This window comes from Phoenix dactylifera, unplaced genomic scaffold (assembly GCF_009389715.1).
Source record: "Phoenix dactylifera cultivar Barhee BC4 unplaced genomic scaffold, palm_55x_up_171113_PBpolish2nd_filt_p 001000F, whole genome shotgun sequence".
NCBI lineage: Eukaryota > Viridiplantae > Streptophyta > Magnoliopsida > Arecales > Arecaceae > Phoenix > Phoenix dactylifera.
In genome coordinates this window covers 33,246-58,507 of record NW_024068354.1, presented here as the reverse complement: position 1 = coordinate 58,507, position 25,262 = coordinate 33,246, and the positions used below count along the sequence as shown (strand labels likewise).

The 25,262-nt window shown below is 42.5% G+C and overlaps 2 protein-coding genes, 1 long non-coding RNA gene and 1 pseudogene across 3 annotated transcripts; all 4 read right to left on the bottom strand.

Moving 5' to 3' along the window:
- Positions 1 to 908: 908 nt before the first annotated feature.
- Positions 909 to 1,431, bottom strand: LOC120107747. Its single transcript, XR_005509408.1, has 2 exons — positions 1,260 to 1,431; positions 909 to 1,152 (listed from the first exon to the last, which is right to left on the bottom strand). It is a non-coding gene; the product is annotated as an uncharacterized LOC120107747 (long non-coding RNA).
- Positions 1,432 to 5,175: 3,744 nt separating this feature from the next.
- Positions 5,176 to 7,943, bottom strand: LOC103721598 (annotated as a pseudogene).
- A 1,950-nt stretch (positions 7,944 to 9,893) lies between these two features.
- On the bottom strand, positions 9,894 to 13,931 carry LOC103699107 (disease resistance RPP8-like protein 3). The gene is made up of 2 exons (XM_008781160.4): positions 11,334 to 13,931; positions 9,894 to 10,192 (listed from the first exon to the last, which is right to left on the bottom strand). Exon 1 carries the CDS (start codon positions 13,904 to 13,906, stop codon positions 11,348 to 11,350), a length of 2,559 nt encoding a protein of 852 aa, XP_008779382.4. The 5' UTR covers positions 13,907 to 13,931; the 3' UTR covers positions 9,894 to 10,192; positions 11,334 to 11,347.
- Positions 13,932 to 21,967: 8,036 nt separating this feature from the next.
- Positions 21,968 to 23,929, bottom strand: LOC120107748 (putative disease resistance RPP13-like protein 3). Its single transcript, XM_039121174.1, has one exon. It carries the CDS (start codon positions 23,927 to 23,929, stop codon positions 21,968 to 21,970), a length of 1,962 nt encoding a protein of 653 aa, XP_038977102.1.
- Positions 23,930 to 25,262: the final 1,333 nt, after the last annotated feature.

The window sequence follows — 25,262 nt, the reverse complement described above, 5'->3', positions numbered from 1 at the left end:
GTGTGGATTTGGGGTCTAATTTCTTTTCATAAGGATTATAAATCCTAATCTCAGCTGGGCAGCCCCAAACTTTAAAATGGGCTAAACTGGGTTTACGACCTGTCCACAATTCAAAAGGAGTTTTCTCAATAGCTTTACTAGGAACCCTGTTCAGAATGTACATAATAGATTTCAATGCTTCACCCCATAAGAATTTTGGCAAATTTTGTTCTACTCATCATACTCCTGACCATATCCTTCAGAGTCCGATTACGCCTTTTAGAAAAACTATTTTGCTTAGGTATTCCTGGCATTGTGTATTGAGGAACTATCCCATATTCTTGTAAAAATCTCGCAAAATCACCCATGTTCTGATCGGACTCGTCATACTTACCATAGTATTCATCACAACGATCAGATTTTACAATTTTAATACTCTTCCCACATTGCTTTTCTATTTTCATTTTAAATATATCTTGAATTTTTTTTTTAAAGAGCGAGAGATTTATCATTAATCAAGTAAACATAATCATAACACGAGAAATCATTAATGAAGGTTATGATGTATTTATTCCTACATATAGTAGAAGGTAACAGTCTACTAATATTGGACTGAATAAGATCCAAAAGACAATCGCTCCTAGTGGATCCCTTTCTTATAGTTTTTGGTCAACTTTTTCCTTATGCAATCTATTGAAGTGTCAAAATCCAAAAAAAAAAATTCAGAGAGGGTAGAATCTCAACTTTCATCAATCTCTCCATTCGCTCTCTTGAAATGTGCCCTAAACGCTTATGCCATAATATAGAGGATGATTCACTAATTAAAGCCCTTTTCTTTCCAACTTTAGTAACACAAGAGATTTCATTAACTGGAGCCAAAATCAATTTGTATAAACCATCACACAAAATGCCATATCCAACCATACGAGAGTCATAAAATAGTTCAATCATTCCATTACTAAATTTAAAAGAAAATCCAGACTGATCAAGCTTTGACACAGAAATTAAATTCCGTCTCATCGTCGGTACAAAAAATATATTTTCCAAAATAAAAGAAAAACCAGACTCCAAGGATAACTTCACTGCTCCTATAAACTCAACTTTAACTTGAACTCCATTTCCAACGCATAGGTTCACTTCATTCTCACTTGGCCTCCGTCTCCTTATTAATCCCTGTAAGGAATTAGTGATATGAATACTTGCACCAGAGTCTATCCACCAAGAATTTAAAGGTACATCTATCAAATAAGACTCAAAACAAAACAAAACCAAGGAGATACCTGATGAAATCTTCTTCTTCTCCAACCAAGCCTTAAACTTAAAGCAATCCTTCTGCCAATGACCCTTCTTTTTACAGAATTTACATTTGTCATTCTTTTTCATAATTCCTTTAGGACCACCAGAAGTCTGCCCATCAGATCCTTTGTTCTGCTGATTGTACTGAGGTTTGTTGCCCTTATGGAACTTGCCCTTACGATTATGAGAAGACCTCTTGTTTTGAGAAGGCTAATGGGTCAGTTGCACAGTTTCAACAGTCTCACGACGTATTCTATACTCCTCTTGGGCACACACAGCAATCAAATCATTCAAATCCCATTTATCACGCTGGGCGTTATAAGCAACTTTAAGCTGATTAAACTGGCTAGGAAGGCTATTAAGAATATGATAGATAAGAAAAGGCTCTGCAATGGGAACTTTGAGGGCTTCCAATTTAGAACTTATGTGCAGCATTTTCATGATGTACTCCCTAACTCCACAAACACCATCATATTTCATATTCATAAATTTATCCATTAGGTCCCCAGTCTCAGCCTTATCGGACTCAACAAATCGCTGTCCTATAGCATCCAAAAATTCTTAGCATTGTCGTGGTCCGGTATAGCACCCATAATGGAATCAGATATGGAACGCTTGATAATCTTCAAACATAGCCTGTTAGCTCTTTCCCATTTGACATACTCAGCCTTATATTCGATAATGCTCTTATCTGTTGGTTTTGAAGGCTGCTCCTCTAAAGCAAAATCTAAATCCAAGAGATTTCAGTGCTATTTCTATGTCTCGTTTCCATCTCACATAATTATTTCCAGTCAAGATTTGAACGGCAGACAATTGGCTTGATAGGGAAGAGGCATTCAAGACTGCGGAAACAACATATTTTATTTAATATCATCCAAAAGTGATGCATGCAATCAATGGATGATAACATATCTATCTAATCAACTTGGGCTATTAATTAGATAGTCCGTAATCAACTTGAAAAAACATATAAGTCTAATTACGGTAAGAGCCTCGGTGCATCATTGTAGAGTCGCCTTTGGGCTAACAACACAACACGCTATAAGGTACTCTTAAAACATATCATGAAGCTAATTAACAAAATCACATCAGCTTTCGAAACACCATCACCTTTGGGCAGAAGAATGATTCTAGGCTAATGCAATCCCATTAATCACTTCATGTCATTTTTTTTCCAAATCATCATACACAATAACACCTTCGGGCAAGATATTGCATTCAATGATTTGGCAAAATGCAATGCTACCCTCCTTTTTTTTTTTAAGAAAATCAAATAAATATCAGTGAGTGTGCCACTTTGGTGACTACCACCCACTTCAATTTCAAAATATTCTCTTAATGGAAAAATAAGGATAGTCTTTATGCCCAACAAATTTTAATCACAAAATAATAGTTATGTGACAAAATCATAACCATTAAACATGCTATAATCATAATCAAAATCACATGTGATTTAAACAAAAAATGTTAATCACAAAATTCAAGGCATATATGACAGCAAGAAATGTCCAAAACAATTTAATAATTAATATGCATGAGGGCCTAATTCAAATTATTCAGTATTAAAAAAAAAAAATTAAATGGGCTACTAACTCTTAGCCCGGGTCCAAAATCCATTATGGTCCATTAAATAAAATTGGGCTGGTTTATAAAAGAGCCTAACCTACAACATGGACCCATTCTGGTCCATTAAAATGCCAAATGAAATAAACATGGGCTGACTAAATAAAAGGGCCCAACTTGCAATTATGGACCTATTCAGGTTAGGCTTAGTAGGACCAAGCCCAATCAGAAGGAAAAAGCCCTAAATCCCCTTTTTTTTTTTTTCTTTTTTTTTTGACCTTTCTTCTTCCTCTGGCCGCCGCTGTTCCCCTCCTTTTTTTTTTTTGTGTGTGGGAAGCAGCCCGTGGCTGCTACCCGTGGCTGTCCCATGGTGGCAGCCCGCGGCTGCCATCCATGGCCGCCACCCACGCCGGCCACTGCGAGCGGCCGGCGAGGCTCCCGGGCCACCGCGCGGCCGGCTGTGGGGTGGCCGGGAGAAAACCCCCGATTCCGCGAGGCCCCCACGGCCTGCGGCCGGCCGTGGGGTGGCCGGAAGAAAGCCCCCACGGCCTGCGGCCGGCCGTGGGGTGGCTTGGGACGCGCCCGCGGCCCGCAGCGGCGGCGGCGTCCGCCTGCTGTGGCGCCGTGGGGCGGCCGTCCGCCTCTCGGGGAGGCCGGACGCGAGTCCAGGGAGGCCTTGCCTCCCCTTCCCTTTTTTTTTTTTTTTTTTGATTCATGGAAGAAAAGCTTACGGGAAGGAAAGGGAAGAAGATGAACAGTGATTTTTTTTTTTTAAATCCGAAAATCATATATAATCATATTTCATTCAAATCTAAAATAAAATAAAACTAGATATTTAATTATCAATGGAAGATCGATTTATGCAGAAGATCCATTCACCAATGCATAAAATCTATAAATCCAGATAAAATAATAATTATATATGAAGGATTCTAATCCTAGCATGGAGGCTCTGATACCAATTGTCAGACATAAATAATAACATGCTAAGATTTAGAATCACAAATAATACCGTATTCAAGTTTAAGAGATATACCTGCGGAAGACATATTGAATACGTTCCTCAATCACCTGGAATAATAGCGGCTGGATCTTCCCTTCCTTGCTCCTCACAAAAGATAGCCGTCAATGGGGCAAGCTATCAACCATATGGAGAGGAGAGGGGGACCTAGCCTATATATAGGAAACATAGAGGAGCCTTCCCATTAAAGGCTCCATAACCCTAATTGGGTTTCCTGGCCTACATACCAAAAGTACCACAATAAATAGGACTCAATCCTATACATCCAAGGTGCACCAAAGCCCATAAAACAAAATGATCACACATCATATTGGGCTTAACCATAGTACCATTCTGAGCCATACGTCTAACCCGTTTTATAAAACAAAATATGCAATCAGTGTAAGCCCATATTTTGAAATTATTCTAACAGGTTAATGATACAGTCTCACCTTCCATCAAAAGCCTTTTGGCAGGCAGTAATGGTTAAATAGCAGTTACAAGAACTGCTTATGTCTGAAATTGGGTCTAAGAAATGCAGCCATGTTTTAAAACCCATTTTAGTGTCTGCCGCATGAACGCTATTCTTTCGAGATGTTTATGATAGGAACTCACATCAAAGCATTTGTTTCATCCAATCACAAGCCCACCAAATGAGCTATCACACGTGCAATTAATGTGATGCTGAATGGAAGCTTTAAACAAGGAAGACAACAAAGAACTTCTTCAGTTTTGTAGTTTTCTGTGACACTTGCCAGAGGAGCTGATAAAGCTAGCGTGTGCAGCATGATATTTTATATGTAATTTCCAGGTTTATTAATGGTCTTATCCGCGTTTTAGTGCATACGGATTGAGTTATTGCCCCTGTCATCAAACTGTTCTTATTTGACAAAAAACAACCAAAAATAGTAAAGATCAATCTCCGGGAAGATCAGCAGTACTTCATTGAGTTTAATGCTCTGTTTTCTTAAGCTAGAGAAGGGAAAGAATTTTTTTAGAATCAGTTTCTTAACTTCTGCATCAAAAGTTCTGCAAGTCAACCACAATTTCGGCACCTAGAATGTTCAAGGATCAGAAAGAAATAAAATGCCTTATTCACCATAATTGCATAGAATGCCATTTTGAGCTATTAAGATTTTATAAAGCTCTGCAAATCATAACACTCTGCATTGAAATATGTCAAACATGTGAATTGCTACAATTACAGGCTTTGAGTGTATTCTATCTTGCAAGAGGTTTATTCCATTAGTAGAATCCTCGAGATATTGAAACAACACGCAACACGGGGAGAAAATGGAGGAGAGGGGGAGTGACTTTCATGTATGGGTGATATCATGTCAATGACGCTCATTTTCAAAAGTAACGGAGCCAATGTGTCGGACCTTGTACCCATCTTCATCTCTGACCCTGTCATTGAACTCACGAGGCATAGCAATCAGCTTCAGCTCCCGAAGGGTGGTCATGCGCTGCAATCCCTCGGAAAGCATATTCAATTTCGTGCACCAATCGATGGTTAAGTGGGTGAGGCTGGGCATCGCCCCAGCCTCCACGCTCCACTCCTCTAGATAATAGAGGGTCGTTAATATCAAGTGCCGCAGTCGAGGAAAGCCACCAGCAGAAGAACACGACATGCTCCTCCCCACGTATGCATTTCTTTTTAGGGCAAGAAGTCTGAGGTTCGGCAGATTCTCCAGAACTTGCATTGGGTCTTGCTCAAACTCAGAGTAAGATAATATGAGCTTGGTGAGGTTTGGTGGGAACTGATTGCTGTTTGGGAGCTGCTGCTGTGGTCTGAGTAACAATCGCCCAAACAAATTCAACGAACGGAGGTGGTGCAGGTTTGGTGCATGAGCAAAAAGGATTCCCCCAGGGATAAGTGAAAATTCCAGAGTCAAGGAGACGAGGCTGTCCATTTTCTCGATTGCTTTTCCGAGCGACTTTCCAAGCATTCTGCCGCATGTTCTGTCCATTGCCTCCTCAGTAAAGCCAGGTGTAGTAACCCAATTTTTGATAAATCTTATGGCTAGAATATGGCTGAAAAGACTGATGACATTTATATTACGTACATAGTTTGCAATTTGCAGAGCCTGCAAGTTGTTGTGATCACCACTTATTGGGGCGCTTAGAAATGCAAGTATATTAATATAGACGTGTCTCAGCGTCCGGATTTTCCAAAATGATTTTGGAAGCCAATAAATGTCTGTGTCTCTGACATCCAGAGTCTGCAAATTTAGGAGATGCCGGATGGAGGATGGCAGTCTCTTCAAACCAGTGTTTCTCAATCCCAGGTATCGTAGATGAATCATGCTGCCGATCTGTTTCGGTAACTCCTTCAAATCTCTTGTGCCCTCCAACTCCAGCACTCTTACTAAGTTTAACCCATTCAGAAATTTTTCCGCAGCAGTACTGTCTTTCAAAACTAAATTGAAGCCCAGCAGAGTGAGGAGATGTGGTGAGAAAACAGCAACCTCGTCATCTATACGACTGTGGAAAGCCGCACGATGACACGATATACCATCAGATACTGCCTTGTCGTCGCTGCTGCAAATATGAAGAAATCCATCCTTTCTGGCTTCTGATAGGCCAAAGTCGCACAGCATATCATGGATGTGTATGCTCTCAACCCGCCCATGAGCCATGCTTCTCTCCACAACCTGGATCATGCACCTCTGCACCAACTCATCCAGCCAGTCCCTTGCGGTGTCTTCCATCGTCTGTGTCTGCTCTTGTGGTATGAGACCTTCGGCGATCCACAACCTAACCAATTTGGAAGCGGAGATAGTTGAGTCCTCTGGGAACGCAGCGATGTACAAGAAACATGGTTTTAACGGATATGGCAGGTCATCGTAACTCAAGCCCAATATACGGAGGCATTCCTGCCATCTCCACTAGATTCCCATTTCATGCTCCGAGCTACTCTCAACCAGGTGTCGTAGCTACGATCTTTCCTCGACAGAAGGCCCCCTAACACCACAAGTGCAAGAGAAAGTCCACCACACCTCTTTGCAAGCTTCTGGGCCAATGCCTCCAGCTCAGTCTTGACGTCTTGATTTGGTGGAAATGCCTTCCTGCGGAAGAGTTCCAAACTCTGTGCGTCGTTCAAAAGCTGCAGTTCATGTGGAGGAATCCATGGCTCGGCATGTCTTGCAACTTCAATTTTACGGGTAGTAAGCAGTATTCTGCTCCCGTTGTTTCCATTAGAAAAGATGTGATGCATTTGTCTCCAAACATCAACACTCCATACATCATCCATCACGACCAAAAACCTTTTGTCTCTTAGGAAGTTACGGAGCTGCTCTCTCACTTCTTCTTCACCCATCTGCTCTAACTCTTCTAGTGTAATTCTTGTATTTCTTTGTTTCTTCTTTGTGAGTCCCATCACCTTTTTCATGATATCCTTCAGTAGCTCAATAACTCGGTACTTCTGAGAAACTGAAATCCAAGCAAAGGTGTCAAAATGTTCTCTAATCGCTGGGTCATTATGTAGTTTTCTTGCGAGGGTGGTCTTGCCAAGCCCACCCATACCCACTATAGAAACTACACTGCAGTTTTTGTTCTCCGGATCAACTAATTGTTTCACTAATTGTTCTTTATCATCCTCAAAGCCTACGACATCAGTGTCGTCGGAGAAATGAGGAGGGAATTGTCTCAGTGCTTGCAAACTGTCGTCCACTCCACTACTTTCACCTAGATTAGCAATGCCATATCTATCTCTGCTATCGGAAATACTCTGGATCTTGATCTTTATCTGCTCAATTCTGGAACTAATTTTACGGTGGGTGATCAATTCACAAGGTTTGTGAGAGTACCTTGAAATGGAGCCCATGCAGCCTCTCCTTTGGTGTCGGCTCTCGCGCATGTACTTGATGGCGTCTATAACATCTTCCATTTCATAGGCTACACCTCTTATCCCACTTATCCAGCTCTCCATCGTTGCATCTCCTCTCTTCCTTCTGGAATCTGCATCTTTGAGGAAACCTTGCAATAGCTGGAGTTGTGTTTTCACCCATTCGATCTGATCACGCACACCACCCAAGGAAACAACTTCCTGGATAAGAAGCTTGGCAAGCTGAGACACCACATGAGCAACAATAATCTCAGCCATCTCTCCTCGGATCTTCCTGAAAGAAGTTCGGTCTGGATGCTGTCTGTCACCAATGGCCGTGGAATCTATCTTCTCTCTACAAGATTTTTTTTAAAATACATAACCTTCTCTCTCTCTCATTCTCACCGACCCCTACACGGGGTTGTGGCAGCACGATCGATCAGAGATCATCGCCAAACACTTCGGGGCAATCGCGCCACCCCCTCCTATGTGTTGTAGTATTCTCTAAAAAGAATAAAATAAAAGAAGGGTAATGGGCATCTTCCTTAGTAGATGCCTCATTCGTGGAACCAAGGTATCCGCAGGCATCTTTTTCTCATGCTGCTCGTTTTTTTTTTTCTTTTCTTTTCTTTCGGGCAGGTTTTTATAGGTGGTCATCTTGCCTAGAAGTTAATAACTGCTGGTCTTCTACACTCAACAATCTAAAAAGAACCTTGATTTGTTTCTCTCCGCCAAAAGGGCGTCATACGAAGGGGATCTTCAGGTGTTGCTGACTACAGAGCCAGTCCGGCAGATAGAAGGAGGATGGATTTGGAGGATGCGGTTTCACCTGCATGTGGCACTCTTCATATGGAAGGTGGCATGGACCTGCCTACCGACTAGATGTTTGTTAGCCCGACGAGGGATGAGGATCTCTCAGTGTTGTGCGGTGTGCACAGATACCGAGCAAGGAGATACTGCTGATCATGTACTTCTGTGGTGTCCTATGGCTAAGGAGATATGGAGCAAGTCACATGTTCCTCTGCCCCAATCGGTGGAGTCGGCGCAGGACCTGATTCATCAGCTGAGAGTTTTTATGCAGAGCCCGACTATCGAGGCGGGGATTTTATGGGTATACTTGACTTACTATATATTGTTGGACATGAATGCAAGCTTGTTCAAGGGCAGAAGGTTACCTCCAAGAATGGTGGTGGATAGAGCTTTGCTTCATATGGGGGAAGTCACCGTTGCTACCGCTATGTTCTCTTCTGGGATGGCCAGGGACATCTGGGGCTCTTTTTTTGCTGTCACAGCGTCTAGGTTCGCTCTTGTTTTATGGGAGCCCCCACCCCTTGGTCATCTTAAGGTGAACTTTGATAGTAGTATATCGGTGGACGGGATGTCTGGAGGTGTTGGCTTTGTGATCAGGGACCATCTCGGCAGATTGATAGCAGCTGGTGGCCGTCGCACGCCCGAACTCACGGTGGTTGGGGTCGAGCTACGAGCAGCCTGGGAGAATATCTCTTATGCGAGGCGGATACTGGGTGCTAAGAGTATATGCCTCGAAGGAGACTCCTCTGCGGTGATTGAATGGGTTCGGGGAGTGGATAGCTATGGGGATGGTTACCCTCTTATTCATTAGATTCCCAGATTGGCGCAGGAGATGAGCTATTTTTAGGCACTACATATGTTTCGGAAGGCGAACAGTGCTGCCGACTGGGTCGCCTTCTTTGTTGCCCGGCACTCCGGGAAGATCATCTAGACCTCCATAGGAGATTTACCTCCTCCGTTGTACTCTTTACTTTCTTTTAATCTGGCAGGATGTACTCAGGTTAGAGCTATATAAAACTGTCGTTTCCACCAAAAAAAAAAAAGAAAAAAAGAAAAGAAAAAGGGGATATGTCTCTTGCATAATAACCTTTAAGTTGCTGTGTAAACCTGGCAAAATAGAAAAAAGTAAAATGTATTCGTTCTTTCTTGTTTTGTTGTGCTTTGTTTGTATTCTCTTGGCTATCAAAGATTAGAGTCGGGCATCCTATCCTAGAGGCAGATTTTCCAAGTAGCTGCATGTAAATTTTTGGATTACGATCTTAGCAGAGAAAATACTATCTTTAAGACAGTATCTTTAATGCAGCTTGCCTATTTGTTATTTTGATTTTTTTATCAATCCCATAACAATCTAAAGATAGTGCTTTTCAACGACAGCTTAAGGGGTGAAGTTTTTCGCTGACACAGAGAAACTTCAACAGATTGAACGAACATCTTTTTAATGACGGATATTGAAGATCACTACAGTAAAATTAGAAAAAGCCGACTCTTTTTTGCCGACGCTAGGAAAAAGCATTTGAAATATATTACAGAAAATTAAAAATTCCATCAAATCTAAAGAAACATATTATGTGGAAATGAAAAATAAGAACTAATACAATCAAGAGTTCCATGGTTGCATAAGAAATAGCTAGAAGTGTTGCCTTGTACATATTAAAGAAAGCCAGAGAACCTTATTCACTCGATCATCACTTCAGCTAACGCCAATTAAAGTAATCACCCTGCAAGACAAGAAACACCACAGTTGTTACTTAACTTAGATGGAAATGATAAAGTTATTTGCTCGATTCTTTTTTAGATAGTTCATAAAGCATAGGCAACCTTTGGCACAGTAGAAATTTAGCAAATAAATAAAAAACCCAGCCTTTTAGAAGGAACTAGAAATAAATTCCTTGATGCATTGAATTGAGAAAAAACTCAAAACTAGCGAGAACCAAGATTCTTTCAATGATATCCATCTTTACCCACATTGTGGATTCTAAATGAAGGGTGCATTTTGATTTACTAAAGTACCGACAATATACTAGTAGTTGGCATTATATTTGAAATTACAAAGTTATCAATGATTTGTCAAAGAAGAGTCGTGCCAAATCTGTTGCAATCATTTAACCGGAAATGTCTACATTAAATAGAATATTCCAAATTTTTGATTTTCTCTACCAATGAATTCAATTTTTTTTAACACATCTAGGTAGATAAAGTCATGATTGGAGCTTTAAAAAATGAAAGCAATAAGAGAATTAGTGCATGTTACTGTGTCATTTACATAAGCACATATTAACAATCAATTGTTGGATTGGTGGGTTACCACCTTTTGACTAAATAAAAAAGATAACGTTAAAGGAGTCATAGTATCACAACCGACCGTAATAACAATCATTTTTCCCTGATGTTTAGAGTACATATTCTGAGTTTTTCAATGTTTACTTTCTACTTTTTCTAACTATTCTTGGCCGTCCCAGGTTTATGAATGGTGTTATCAGTGTCTTAATGCCTGAGGTGTTATAAGAGGTGGATTGAGTTATCACATCCTGTCATCCAACTATTTGTATTTGATAAAAAACAACCAGAAATAGTGAAGATCAATCTCCAGTAAGATCAGCAGTACTTGGTTGAGTTCAATGCTTTATCTTCTTAAGCTAGATAAGGGAAAGAATTTTAGATTAAGAATTTCAGCAATTAGAATGTTCAAAGATCAGAGAGAAATAAATCACAATATTCTGCACGATATTATGTCAAACATGTAGCATGCTACAATTACAAGCTTTGAGTGCATTCAATCATGCAAGAAATTTATTCCATTAGTAGGATCTCTAGGGATGGATATAATAGAGGAAATAGAGGAGAGAGGGAGTGACTTACAGATGCTGGTGATATTATGTCTCATCAAGCTCGTCTTGAAAAATAATGGAGGGGATGTGTCCGACCTCATGTCTGATCCTGTCATTGAACTCACGGGGCATTCGAATCAGCTTCAGTTCTCGAAGTGTGGTCACATGCTGCAATCCGTCAGGAAGCTTCTTCAACTTTTTGCATCCTATGATAGTTAAGTGGGTGAGGCTGGGCATTGTCCCAGCCTCCAATCTCCATTCCTCTAAATTAGTGAGATGGTATAATATCAAGTGGTGCAGTCGAGGAAAGCCACCAGCAGAAGAACACAACATGCTCTTCCCTACGTATGCATCTACTACCAGTCCAAGAAAACTGAGGTTTGGTAGCTTCTCCAGCACCGGCATTGGGTCTTGCTCCAAAAGAGAATAAGATAATTTGAGCTTGGTGAGGTTTGGCGAGAATTGACTGCTGTCTGGGAGCTGCTGCTGTTGTTTGAGTAACAACTGTCCATACAGTGTCAACGAACGAAGCTGGTGCAGGTTTGGTGCCCGTGCGAAAAGGACGCCCCCAGGGATTATACGTTCGGGGAAAATCAGAGCCAACGAGACGAGGCTGTCCATTTTGTCAAGTGCTTTTCTGAGTGATTCAGCAAACATTCTCCGACATGCTTTCTCAATCGCCTCCTTAGTAAAGCCTGGTGTAGTAACCAAATTTTTGATGAAATTTACGCCTAGTAGACGAACGATATACATATCATCCATACCAAATCGAGAGTCCTCGATTTCCAGAGTTTGCAAGTTCTTCTGATCACCACTTATCGGTGCGCTTAGAAACATATGTATATTATTATATACGTGCCTCAGTGTCCGGATTTTCCAAAATGATTTTGGAAGCCACAAAATATCTGTTCTTCTCACATCTAGAGTCTGCAGATTTAGAAGATGTCGGATGGAGGATGGCAGTCTCTTCAAACCAGTCCTTCCCAATCCCAGGTATCGTAGATGAATCATGCTGCCGATCTGTTCTGGTAATTCCTTCAAATCTCTTGCGCCCTCCAGATCCAGCACCCTCAATAAGTTTAACCCATTCAAAAATCTTTCCGCACTAGTCAAAATTAAATTGAAGCCAAGCAACGTGCGGAGATGTGGTGAGGAAACAGCAACCTCATCATTTATACGATTGTAGAAAGCTGCACGATGACTCGATATACCATTAGATACTGCCATGTCGCCACTACTGCAAACATGAAGAAATTCATCCTTTCTGGCTTCTGATAGGCCAAAGTCACGTAACATATCATGGATGCGTATGCTCTTAACCCGCCCACGAGCCTTGCTTCTCTGGACAACCTGGATCATGCACCTCTGGACCAACTTCTGCAACCAGTCCCTAGCAGTTTCTTCCATTGTCCTTGTCTGCTCTTGGGATATGAATCCTTCGGCGACCCACAACCTAACTAATTTGGAAGCAGAGATAATGGAGTCCTCTGAAAACGCAGCGATGTATAGAAAACATGGTTTTAACGGATATGGCAACTCATTGTAACTTAAACCCACTATATTGAAGCACTGCTGCCTATCTCCACTGTCTTCCCAATCCATGCTCTGAGCTACACTCGACCACGCATCATAGTTAGGATCTTTCCCGGACAGAAGGCCCCCTAACGCCACCAGTGCAAGAGGAAGTCCCCCACACCTCTTTGCAAGCGTCTGGGCCAATTCCTTCAAATCAGTGGGGACTTCTTGTTTTGATGGAGATGCCTTCCTACACAAGAGTTCCAAACTCTGTGCGTCGTTCAAAGTGTGCAGTTCATATGGAGGAAAGCGTGACCTGGCACGGTTTGCAACTTCCATCTCACGGGTAGTAAGCAGTATTCTGCTGCCTTTGTTCTCATCAGGAAAGACTCGCTGCATTTCTCTCCAAACATCAACTCTCCATACATCATCCATCACGACCAAATACTTTTTGTCTCTTAGGAAATCACGGAGTGTCTGTCTCACGTCTTCTTCACCCATCTGCTCTAAGTCTTCTTTCTTTTTGATTTCCATTACTTTTTCCATGATGTCCTTCAGTAGCTCGATACCTCGGTAGCTCTGAGAAACTGAAACCCAAGCAAAGGTATCGAAATGTTCTCTAATTGCAGGGTCATTATACACTTTTCTTGCCAGGGTGGTCTTGCCTAGCCCACCCATACCCACTATAGAAATTAGACCACGTGTTTTCTCATTCCCATCAAGCAATTGGCTCACTAATTCTTTCTTATCATTCTCGAAGCCTATAACATCAATGTCATCATCATCAGAGTGAGGAGAGGATTGTCTGAGTGATTGCGAACTTTCATACACTGCACTACTTTGACCTGGATTGGCAAGGGCATAGCTTACTGTGCTCTGGGAAATACTCTGGATCTTGATCTTTATCTGCTTGATTCTGGAACTAATTTTATGGAGGGTAATCAATTCACAAAGTTTGTGAGAGTACCTTGAAATGGAGCCCATGCAGCCTCTCCTTTGGTGTCGCCTCTCGCCCATGTACTTGATGGTGCCTATGACGTCTTCTATTTCATATGCTACACCTCTCATCTGCCTTATCCAGATCTCCATTCTTGCATCTCCTCGCTCTCTTCTGGAGTCTGCATCTTCGAGGAAACCTTGCAATAGCTCGAGTTGTGTTTTCACCCATTCGATCTGATCACGCACACCACCCAAGGAAACAGCTTCTTGGATGAGAAGGTTGGCAAGCTGAGACACAACATTGGAAACGAGAGACTCAGCCATCTCTCCTTCCCTCACTCCTCACAGGAATAAGGTTTCAGACAATACGGTCAAATGGAGGAGCCTAGTGGAAGAGGAAGAGGCCTTTATCTCTCCCGAACAAGAGCTCAATTCTGATGCTTTCCATCATCAGAAATAATAATTAAGAGAATCTGATGCTTTCCTTCAGCAATAGCCATGGAATTTTCATTTTTTGAGGCAAGAATGCAGGAAGTGAGGAACTTTCCCCAAAATTTATTAATTAAAATTCAACTGCAGGACAGCATCTAAACTTTGGGATAAGTTTATCCGAAGTTCTTAGGGAATTCGGGAACAACATCTCACCTTTGGGACAGCATCAGATTCAAAAGAGAAAATCAATAGCAAGAACATTTCGAGACTTTTTATTCCTTTTCCCACTAAAGAATAACATTTAGATGCCAAAAGCAACTGATGATGATCATCATCATTTGCTCATAGATACTATAAGCAAATTGGATAAATGCAAATGACTTCTTTTGGGTTAATGGAAAAAGCTTGAATCAAAAATATCGTGATGGAACTTTTATCTTTAAAAGCACATCGGATGAAAATCAAACTATAGCTCATCAGTATGGTGTAAGAATTTTCAGTTAGTCGGAACGGGTGAGCAGCTGCAGATTTATTTTGAGCGGCCAAAAAACTCACTTAGCGGTTGCACGGAATAAATGGTTCAGCCTTTAGGCGGAAGCCGCTTTCAGATTCACAGAAATCTGAACCCCGTGGACTTTATTACGATTTGGATCAAGAATTTAAAATTTTCTTTTAAAGCCTGCAACAAAAATTCCATTTGTGGATGGCAGCTGAAAGAAGAAGCATCTTTATCTAACATCTGTAGCGATCCATGGTTGAACCGATGACAACCAAAATGGGGTTTTCCATGCCTCCAACCTGATCGAGAAATTGCACAGGATGTCTCAGTGTAATATTAAAAAATAACGCATGACTGAGTTTGATGGGAAGTGTAGAATATTAATAAAAATTATTTCCCTTATTCATGTATGATTATCTAGGTTTTCAGCTTTTGCTTAAATAGAGTTTGATGAGTTAAAATACATGCCGTAACTCTTAATTGCATAACTAACCATTGTTTTCCTAGGGAATCAGTAAAACTTGTATTTTGTATTGCATCAAAGTTGATCCTGTAAATTATCTTTTTAACTTTTGCTTAAGCAGTAGTGTATAATGAGCTGAATACGTGTCGCTGTTCGTTAGATTGGAGGTCATTAGCCAAATTCTGCGCAGGAAAAGTTACAGGTTGCAACATAGTTGGAAAAGCTTCTGCAATTGTAGAAAATAAACTAATTTATACCATTTTAGGTGTAAGCGCCTTTTGCTTGTCCCTTCCATCGCAATCTTTTGCCTTACAATTCCTAGCCTTTGCCTTTCTCTTAATAAATTGCATTTACTTGAAATACGATGACAAAATTTATTTTTATTGATTCATGTGTTTAATTGAGATATATTTCGAATTCTAGAATTTTTCCCCAGAAAAAGGCAAGAGAACGAACCGATTCATGAAATGATTTGTTTTGAGCTAATTTATAATTTGTTTATCGAAAGAAACAGATAACTACGAGTGAGTGCAACCATGTAAAACGGCAAGGCAATTGTTGTTTAACTTCTAAAAGGCTATCAGGCAAGCTTCTTTCTAAAGAATTCTCAGGCTAGTCTCAAATGTTCCTTTTCCTCACCTTTTCTCTAATTTACTTACCCTTGTCTGATCGCATCAGAAACTGAACAGTGGACAAATTATCACAAAACCGTAGTTATTTAGGCCCAGAGCCAGAAGCTCTTCTGCCATCAAGTGCTGAAGAGATAGCCTTCCACGCCCTTGCTCTGTTTCTTCACAGCCACTGTCCAACAGTCGGTTTTCTTAGAACGCTGCTCCACAAAATCCTCTCTGCTGCAAAAGATAGCAAAAGATATCAAGTAGGAGGAAACAGTTGAACTTGATCCTGTATAAGTACCCAAGATCTACCCAGCGAATAACCGATGTGGGACTAAACACACGCCCGCACAAGTCCTCACATACTCTCCCCGTTCAAGCCCTGACGTCCTCGTCAGGCTAAGGGTTCAAATCTAATCACAAACACCAAGATTGGCCTGTGGTCAGCGAAAATGGATCCGTGCTGCAGTATCCCCTAGTCCACATAGGTTATGGGCCGGGTCCGCTCTGATACCAAATGTCACGCCCCCGCCTCTACGGGGCACGTGAGGCACCCAGTGCCCACGTGGGGGCCACATGAGGGGGGAACACAGGGCTCCCCTGCCAGATATTGTTCGGTTTCGGAGCTTCACGCAAGCGTCCTTCACCCCTCTCCGGTTTTGTTTTCCACCCAAAACGCGTCTGCAGGATTTGGAGACACCCGCCTCATATGTCCAGGCTCTGGAACGAGTCTTTCCGATGTGGGACTATTGGGCCTCACACCTAATGTCACGCCCCCACCAGCGTGGGGCACGTGAGGCACCCAGTGCCCATGTGGGGGCCACATGAGGCGGAAACACGGGCCTCCCCTGCCAGAAATTGTCCAGTTCCGGGGCCCGCATGCGCGTCGCACGCACCGCTCAGACCCCTCTCCGATTTTGTTTTCCACCCAAAATGCGTCTGCAGGATTTGGAGACACCTGCCTCATATGATCGGGCTCTGGAACGAATTTTTCCGATGTGGGACTATTGGGCCTCACACCCTTTCCACCATCGGACAAGAGCCGTCATCAGCTCTGATACCAAATGTCACGCCTCCGCTAGCGCGGGGCACGTGCGACACCCAGTGCCCACGTGGGAGCCACATGTGGGGGGAACACGGGGCTCCCCTACCAGAAATTGTCCGGTTCCGGGGCCCGCATGCGCGTCGCACACACCGCTCAGACCCCTCCCCGATTTTGTTTTCCACCCAAATCGCGTCTACAGGATTTAGAGACACCCACCTCATATGCCCAGGCTCTGGAACGAGTCTTTCCGATGTGGGACTATTGGACTTCACACCCCATTTGTAACAACCCAGGACCTCACCCAAAATGGCTAGCTGGAAGGTATTATTTGGGTTCCTTGATCCTGTATAAGTACCCAAGATCTACCTAGCGAATAACCAATGTGGGACTAAACACACGCCCGCACGGATCCTCACATACTCCCCTCGTTCAAGCCCTGACGTCCTCGTCAGGCTAAGGGTTCAAATCTATTCAAATCTAATCACAAACACCACGATTGGCCCGTGGTCAGCCCCAATAGATCCGTGTTGCAGTATCCCCTAGTCCACATAGGTTATGGGTCGGATCCGCTCTGATACCATTTGTAACAACCCAGGACTTCATCCAAAATGGCTAGCCGGAAGGTATTATTTGGGTTCCTTGATCCTGTATAAGTACCCAAGATCTACCCAGCGAATAACCGATGTGGGACTAAACACATGCCCGCACGGGTCCTCACATACTCCCCCCGTTCAAGTCCTAACGTCCTCGTCAGGCTAAGGGTTCAAATCTATTCAAATCTAACCACAAACACCACGATTGGCCCGTGGTCAGCCCCAATAGATCCGTGCTGCAGAGTCCCCTAGTCCACATAGGTTATGGGCCGGGTCCGCTCTGATACCATTTGTAACAACCCAGGATCTCATCCAAAATGGCTAGCCGGAAGGTATTATTTGGGTTCCTTGATCTTGTATAAGTACCCAAGATCTACCTAGCAAATAACCATGTGGGACTAAACACACGCCCGCACGGGTCCTCACATACTCCCCCCGTTCAAGTCCTGACGTTCGCATCAGGCTAAGGGTTCAAATCCATTCAAATCTAATCACAAACACCACGATAGGCCCATGGTCAGCCCTAATAGATCCGTGCTGCAGTGTCCCCTAATCCACATAGGTTATAGGCCGAACCGGCTCTGATACCATTTGTAACAACCCAGGACCTTACCCAAAATGGCTAGCCGGAAGGTATTATTTGGGTTCCTCGATCCTGTATAAGTACCCAAGATCTCCTCAGCAAATAACCGATGTGGGACTAAACACACGCCCGCACGGATCCTCACATACTCCTCTCGTTCAAGCCCTAACGTTCTCGTCAGGCTAAGGGTTCAAATCTATTCAAATCTAATCACAAACAACACGATTGGCCCGTGGTCAGCCCCAATAGATCCGTGCTGGAGTGTTCCCTAGTCCACATAGGTTATGGGCCGGGTCTGCTCTGATACCATTTGTAACAACCCAGGACGTCACCCAAAATGGCTAGCCGGAAGGTAATATTTGAGTTCCTTGATCCTGTATAAGTACCCAAGATCTACCCAGCGAATAACCAATGTGGGACACACGCCCGCACGGGTCCTTACAAATTCACTCAATAGCACCTTTGACAAATGTCCAATTGAAGTCATTAGAGTTCGTTAAGGATTACTTTAGCTTTATGCATCTCTCTCTCTCTCTCTCTCTCTCTCTCTCCGCGTGCATGCGCATGCATGCGCGCGCGAATTTAGTGGGACAGTCTCATTTTTCTTACCTATAGAGTGGAGACAGTGGCCAGCTTGGGTCCATGAATCTCACGTGCTTCCACCTCCACCTGACAATGATTATTTATAAGCAAGGTTTGAAACAACAAAATTAGCAAAATCAAGGAATAATTGGGCCTGTATTAGCAAAATCTGTTTGTTGACGCTTATTTACATAAGCAATCATTCCTCTTTAGGCATCAACTGATCAAAGAGAAATAGAACAAGTACCAATGGTTGAAGAAATATGCAAGGCATATCATCAGATTTTACTGAGTATTAAGAGGATTTTTTGAGCATATGTAGTTTATAGAGTTCACTAGTAGGAACGTAATGAACATTTTCCACCACCGCTAAATTCTGGAAGTAAAAGGATATAACTGTATTTTAGAAGTACTTGGCATTCAAATTGGAATCCATGGCATTCATCTCTTCCATCAGTGACTCATAGAGACCTACAAAAATCCATAGGATAAGTTTTCGCAGCAAAATAAAACATCGTGACTTAGGAACTGTTACGGGGGAACTTAGCCACCATGCCCCACGTGACCGGCACGCGCGCCCAGGAAGACTACGGCAGCTCCTTGATCCAGCAATCCGACCCCGAGTCGGACATCTTCGGCTCCGCAGTCCGACCCCGAGTCGGCTGCCCCTTGATCCAGCAATCCGACCCCGAGTCGGACATCTTCGGCTCCGCAGCCCGACCCCGAGTCGGCTGCCCCTTGATCCAGCAATCCGACCCCGAGTTGGACATCTTCGGCTCCGCAGCCCGACCCCGAGTCGGCTGCCCCTTGATCCAGCAATCCGACCCCGAGTCGGACATCTTCGTCTCCGCAGCCCGACCCCGAGTCGGCTGCCCCTTGATCCAGCAATCCAACCCCGAGTCGGACATCTTCGTCTCCGCAGCCCGACCCCGAGTCGGCTGCCCCTTGATCCAGCAATCCGACCCCGAGTCGGACATCTTCGTCTCCGCAGCCCGACCCCGAGTCGGACATCTCTCGACAACGACAGGCTATTCCCCAGAGGCACGCCGCAGCCTCCTGCTCCACTACTCCCTGCAACGGTTGTATCTGGCGCTGCTCCACGATCCCCTGTAACAGCCGTACAAGGCGGAGCTCCACTACGCCCTGTCATGGCCGTACCCAGCGCTGCCCCACGATGCCCTGTAACGGCCGTGTCAGTGACAGCTCCATCGTGCCCCACGATGACGAACCCCCCTGAAAGACCCCCCAGCCTGGTATATATGCGGCTGGGGGGAGGAGAGGGGGGGGTAAGCAAGAACTTCCAGAGCATTCTCTTACTTGCTACTATTATCTCTCCTTCTCCTCCAATCTCCTCTGACTTGATCGTCGGAGGGCCCTCACTACCCCAGTGGTGGTGCGAGGCTTGCTTGCAGGTTTTCCGGTGGAAGGTGGAGCGCAATCAACACCAACCAAGGCAACTCAAATGGAACCCCGTTCACACCGCTGTGCCAATCGTTCTCGGTTTGGACCACCAGCAACAGGAACAATACCATTACATGGATCCATCAAAAACAGGTATTTATTACATTTCTATACCACCTATATGTTCAAATCCTAAACTACTTAACACCCATACACAATTTTAGCACATTTTCAGATTTTGTAAGGGTTAAAATTTAGGAAGATTCTTAGAGTCTTTTAAAAGTCCCTAAAACAAGAAGTTTGAATTTTAGCCGGTTAGAAAATAAACTGGTTATGCCATAATCTACGTTTCATATATGAAGTTCTCTTCCGAGCAAATTTGTGTCAATATGATCATAGTTTGGCAAAAGTTGAATAAGGAAAGTTTGGATTTTTTATGTTTCACTGTCATTTCATTTTCTAAAAAAGGGCTTGGAGAAACTAGAATTTTTTAACTTGAAAATTGGGTTTAAAATAGAAAAATAAATTGTTGAACATCAAATAACTCTCTTCTTCACTTTTTTTTTGCTAGTTCTTCTTCTGCTTGCATTTCTTTCTCTTTCTTCCCTTGAAACTAAACCTAACAGCCTGTAATTTGTCCATAGGCTACAACAATAAGCAAGAACAAAAATGAAAGAATTCAGTCCAGAGAGAGATTTAGCTCTGTTTAACAGAGCACTTCAATCAAAAATTAAAAAAGAAAAAATCAAGACAGAGAGGAGGGGCCAATTGTCTGGATCCTTGAGGTTCTTGATTTCAAAGAAGTCATAGGATCACAACCAGCAGTAATGACATTGATCGTCACCAGTTGTTCGAAGTACATATCCTGAGTTTCTCCATTTTAGTTTTTTTCATTTTCGTAGTGTTCTTGGCCGACTCCTTCCTTTGTATTCATTAAATTTCTCTTGTGAACTGGATGACAGTTGTTCTCATATGGCAAGGAGAAAAGAAACAAATATTATGGCTCAGGAAGGTTAATGATACAGTCCCACCTTCCATCAAAAGCCTTTGGGCAGGCATTAATGGTTAAATAACAGTTACAAGAACTGCTTATGTCTGATATTGGGACTCAGAAATGCATCCATGTTTTAAAACCCATTTTAGTGTCTGCCACATGAATGCTATTCTTTGGAGATGTCTATGATAGGAACTCATATCATAGCATTTGTTTAAATGAGCTATCACATGTGCAATTAATGTGATGCTGAAAGGAAGCTTCAAACAAGGAAGACAACAAAGAACTTCTTCAGTTTTGTAGTTTTCTGTGACACTTGCCAGAGGATCTGATAAAGCTAGAGTTTGCATCATGATATTTTATATGTAATTCCCAGGTTTATTAATCGTCTTATCAGCATTTTAGTGCATATGGTGTTATAAGAGATGGACCGGGTTATCGCATCCTGTCATCCAACTGTTCTTATTTGACAAAAAACAACCAGAAATAGTAAAGATCAATCTCCAGTAAGATCGGCAGTACTTGGTTGAGTTCAAATATGCTTTGTTTTCTTAAGGTAGGAAGGGAAAGAACTTTTTTAGAGTCAGTTTCTTAACTTCTGCATCAAAAGTGCTGCAACTCAACCAGATTTTCAGCAATTTGGACGTTCAAAGATCAAAAAGAAATAAAATGTCTTATTCACCATAATTGCATAGAATGCCATTTTGAGCTATTAAGATTTTATAAAGCTCTGTGAATCATAACACTCTGCATTGAAATATGTCAAACATGTGAATTGCTACAATTACAAGCTTTGAGTGTATTCTATCATGCAAGAGGTTTATTCCATTAGTAGAATCCTCGAGATATTGAAAACAACACGCAACAAAGGGGGAGAAAATGGAGGAGAGAGGGAATGACTTTCAGGTACAGGTGATACCATGTCAATGGCGCTCGTTTTCAAAAGTAATGGAGTCAATGTGTCGGACCTTGTACCCATCCTCATCTCTAACCTTGTCATTGAACTCACGATGCATAGCAATCAGCTTCAGCTCCCGAAGGGTGGTCACGTGCTGCAATCCCTCGGGAAGCATATTCAATTTCGTGCACCAATCGATGGTTAAGTGGGTGAGGCTGGGCATCGCCCCAATCTCCACGCTCCACTCCTCTAAAATAATAGAGGGTCGTTAATATCAAGTGCCGCAGTCGAGGAAAGCCACCAGCAGAAGAACACGACATGCTCCTCCCCACGTATGCATTTCTTTTCAGGGCAAGAAGTCTGAGGTTCGGCAGATTCTCCAGAACTTGCATTGGGTCTTGCTCAAACTCAGAGTAAGATAATATAAGCTTGGTGAGGTTTGGTGGGAACTGATTGCTGTTTGGGAGCTGCTGCTGTGGTCCGAGTAACAACCGCCCAAATAGATTCAACGAACGGAGGTGGTGCAGGTTTGGTGCATGAGCGAAAAGGATGCCCCCAGGGATAAGAGAAAATTCCAGAGTCAAGGAGACGAGGCTGTCCATTTTCTCGATTGCTTTTCCGAGCGACTTTCCAAGCATTCTGCCGCATGTTCTGTCCATTGCCTCCTCAGTAAAGCCAGGTGTAGTAACCCAATTTTTGATGAATCTTATGGCTAGAATATGGCTGAAAAGACTGATGACATTTATATTACGTACATAGTTCGCAATTTGTAGAGTCTGCAAGTTGTTGTGATCACCACTTATTGGGGCGCTTAGAAATGCAAGTATATTAATATAGACGTGTCTCAGCGTCCGGATTTTCCAAAATGATTTCGGAAGCCAATAAATGTCTGTGTCTCTGACATCCAGAGTCTGCAGATTTAGAAGATGCCGGATGGAGGATGGCAATCTCTTCAAACCAATGTTTCTCAATCCCAGGTATCGTAGATGAATCATGCTGCCGATCTGTTTCGGTAACTCCTTCAAATCTCTTGCACCCTCCAACTCCAGCACCCTTACTAAGTTTAATCCATTCAGAAATTTTCCTGCAGCAGTACTGTCTTTCAAAACTAAATTGAAACCCAGCAGAGTGCGGAGATGTGGTGAGAAAACAGCAACCTCGTCATTTATACGACTGTGGAAAGCCGCACGATGACACGATATACCATCAGATACTGCCTTGTCGTCGCTGCTGCAAATATGAAGAAATCCATCCTTTCTGGCTTCTGATAGGCCAAAGTCGCGCAGCATATCATGGATGCGTATGCTCTCAACCCGCCCATGAGCCATGCTTCTCTCCACAACCTGGATCATGCACCTCTGCACCAACTCATCCAGCCAGTCCCTTGCGGTGTCTTCCATCGTCTGTGTCTGCTCTTGTGGTATGAGACCTTCGGCGATCCACAACCTAACCAATTTGGAAGCGGAGATAGTTGAGTCTTCTGGGAACGCAGCGATGTACAAGAAACATGGTTTTAACGGATATGGCAAGTCATCGTAACTCAAACCCAATATACGGAGGCATTCCTGCCCATCTCCACTAGATTCCCATTTCATGCTCCGAGCTACTCTCAACCAGGTGTCGTAGCTACGATCTTTCCTCGACAGAAGGCCCCCTAACACCACAAGTGCAAGAGGAAGTCCACCACACCTCTTTGCAAGCTTCTGGGCCAATGCCTCCAGCCCAGTCGGGACGTCTTGATTTGGTGGAAATGCCTTCCTGCGGAAGAGTTCCAAACTCTGTGCGTCGTTCAAAAGCTGCAGTTCATGTGGAGGAATCCATGGCTCGGCATGTCTTGCAACTTCAATTTTACGGGTAGTAAGCAGTATTCTGCTCCCGTTGTTTCCATTAGAAAAGATGTGATGCATTTGTCTCCAAACATCAACACTCCATACATCATCCATCACGACCAAATGCCTTTTGTCTCTTAGGAAGTTACGGAGCTGCTCTCTCACTTCTTCTTCACCCATCTGCTCTAACTCTTCTAGTGTAATTCTTGTATTTCTTTGTTTCTTCTTTGTGAGTCCCATCACCTTTTTCATGATATCCTTCAGTAGCTCAATAACTCGGTACTTCTGAGAAACTGAAATCTAAAAAGAACTTTGATTTGTTTCTCCCCGCCAAAATGGTGTCATACGAAGGGATATGTCTCTTGCATAATAACCTTTTGTGTTGTTGTGTAAACCTGGCAAAATAGAAAAAGGTAAAATGTATTCGTTCTTTCTTGTTTTGTTGTGCTTTGTTCGTACTCTCTTGGCTGTCAAAGATTAGAGTCGGGCATCCTATCCTAGAGGCAGATTTTCCGAGTAGCTGCATGTAAATTTTTGGATTACGATCTTGGCAGAGAAAATACTATCTTTAAGACCGTATCTTTAATGCACCTTGCCTATTTGTTATTTTGATTTCTTTATCAATCCCATAACAATCTAAAGACAGTACTTTTCAATGACAGCTTAACGGGTGAAGTTTTTCGCTGACACACGGAAACTTCAACAGATTGAAGGAGCATCTTTTTAATGATGGATATTGAAGATACACTATTATCTTACCATTAATCGAGTGGCCTATATTCTTCAAGTTCCATATCCAGATGCAAACTTGGTTCATAATCGAGATAACATTTTGGCGGAGAATAATAATATGCACAGCATGGTTCCAATGGTCGATATTGCTCTTCGTTAGGACCGTCTTCTCAAAAAAATAGTTAGGGCTGCACAGTAGAACAATTGAATTGGCACGAAGATGACTATATACTTCATGGGATGATTTTGAATGTGATGGCTGATCCACTATTTGGTAGATTACAAATATGTTGTTGATCAAATTGATGAGATGCAACGAATTGTCCATGATATTGTGGCAAAGTTTTGAGAAATTAATACACAAATATAAAAATTGTGCAGACTAATATGAAGAAATTAGTGAAATAAACATTATTTTTTGTATGTGGGAGGTCGTAGACCTCAAATGAAAAAAATTACAACCACAACTAAGGGTGGCAAAATATGGCCCGACCCGCCAACTCGACCTGTGTTCGACCCGCCATAAACAGGTTTAGGTTTAACCTAAATAAGTTTGGGTCGTAAACAGGTTGACCCGTTTAACCTATTTATTAATTGGGTCGGATACAGGTTTTAGATGTCTAACCTATTTAACCCGTTTAATCCATTTAATATATGGTAATATGGCCCATAAAGAAGTGAGGCCAAAGGCCCAAAATGTTATAGAATATATATATATATATATATATATATATATATATATATATATATATATATATATATATATATATATATATATATATATATATATATATATATATATATATATATATATATATATATATATATATATATAGTCGGA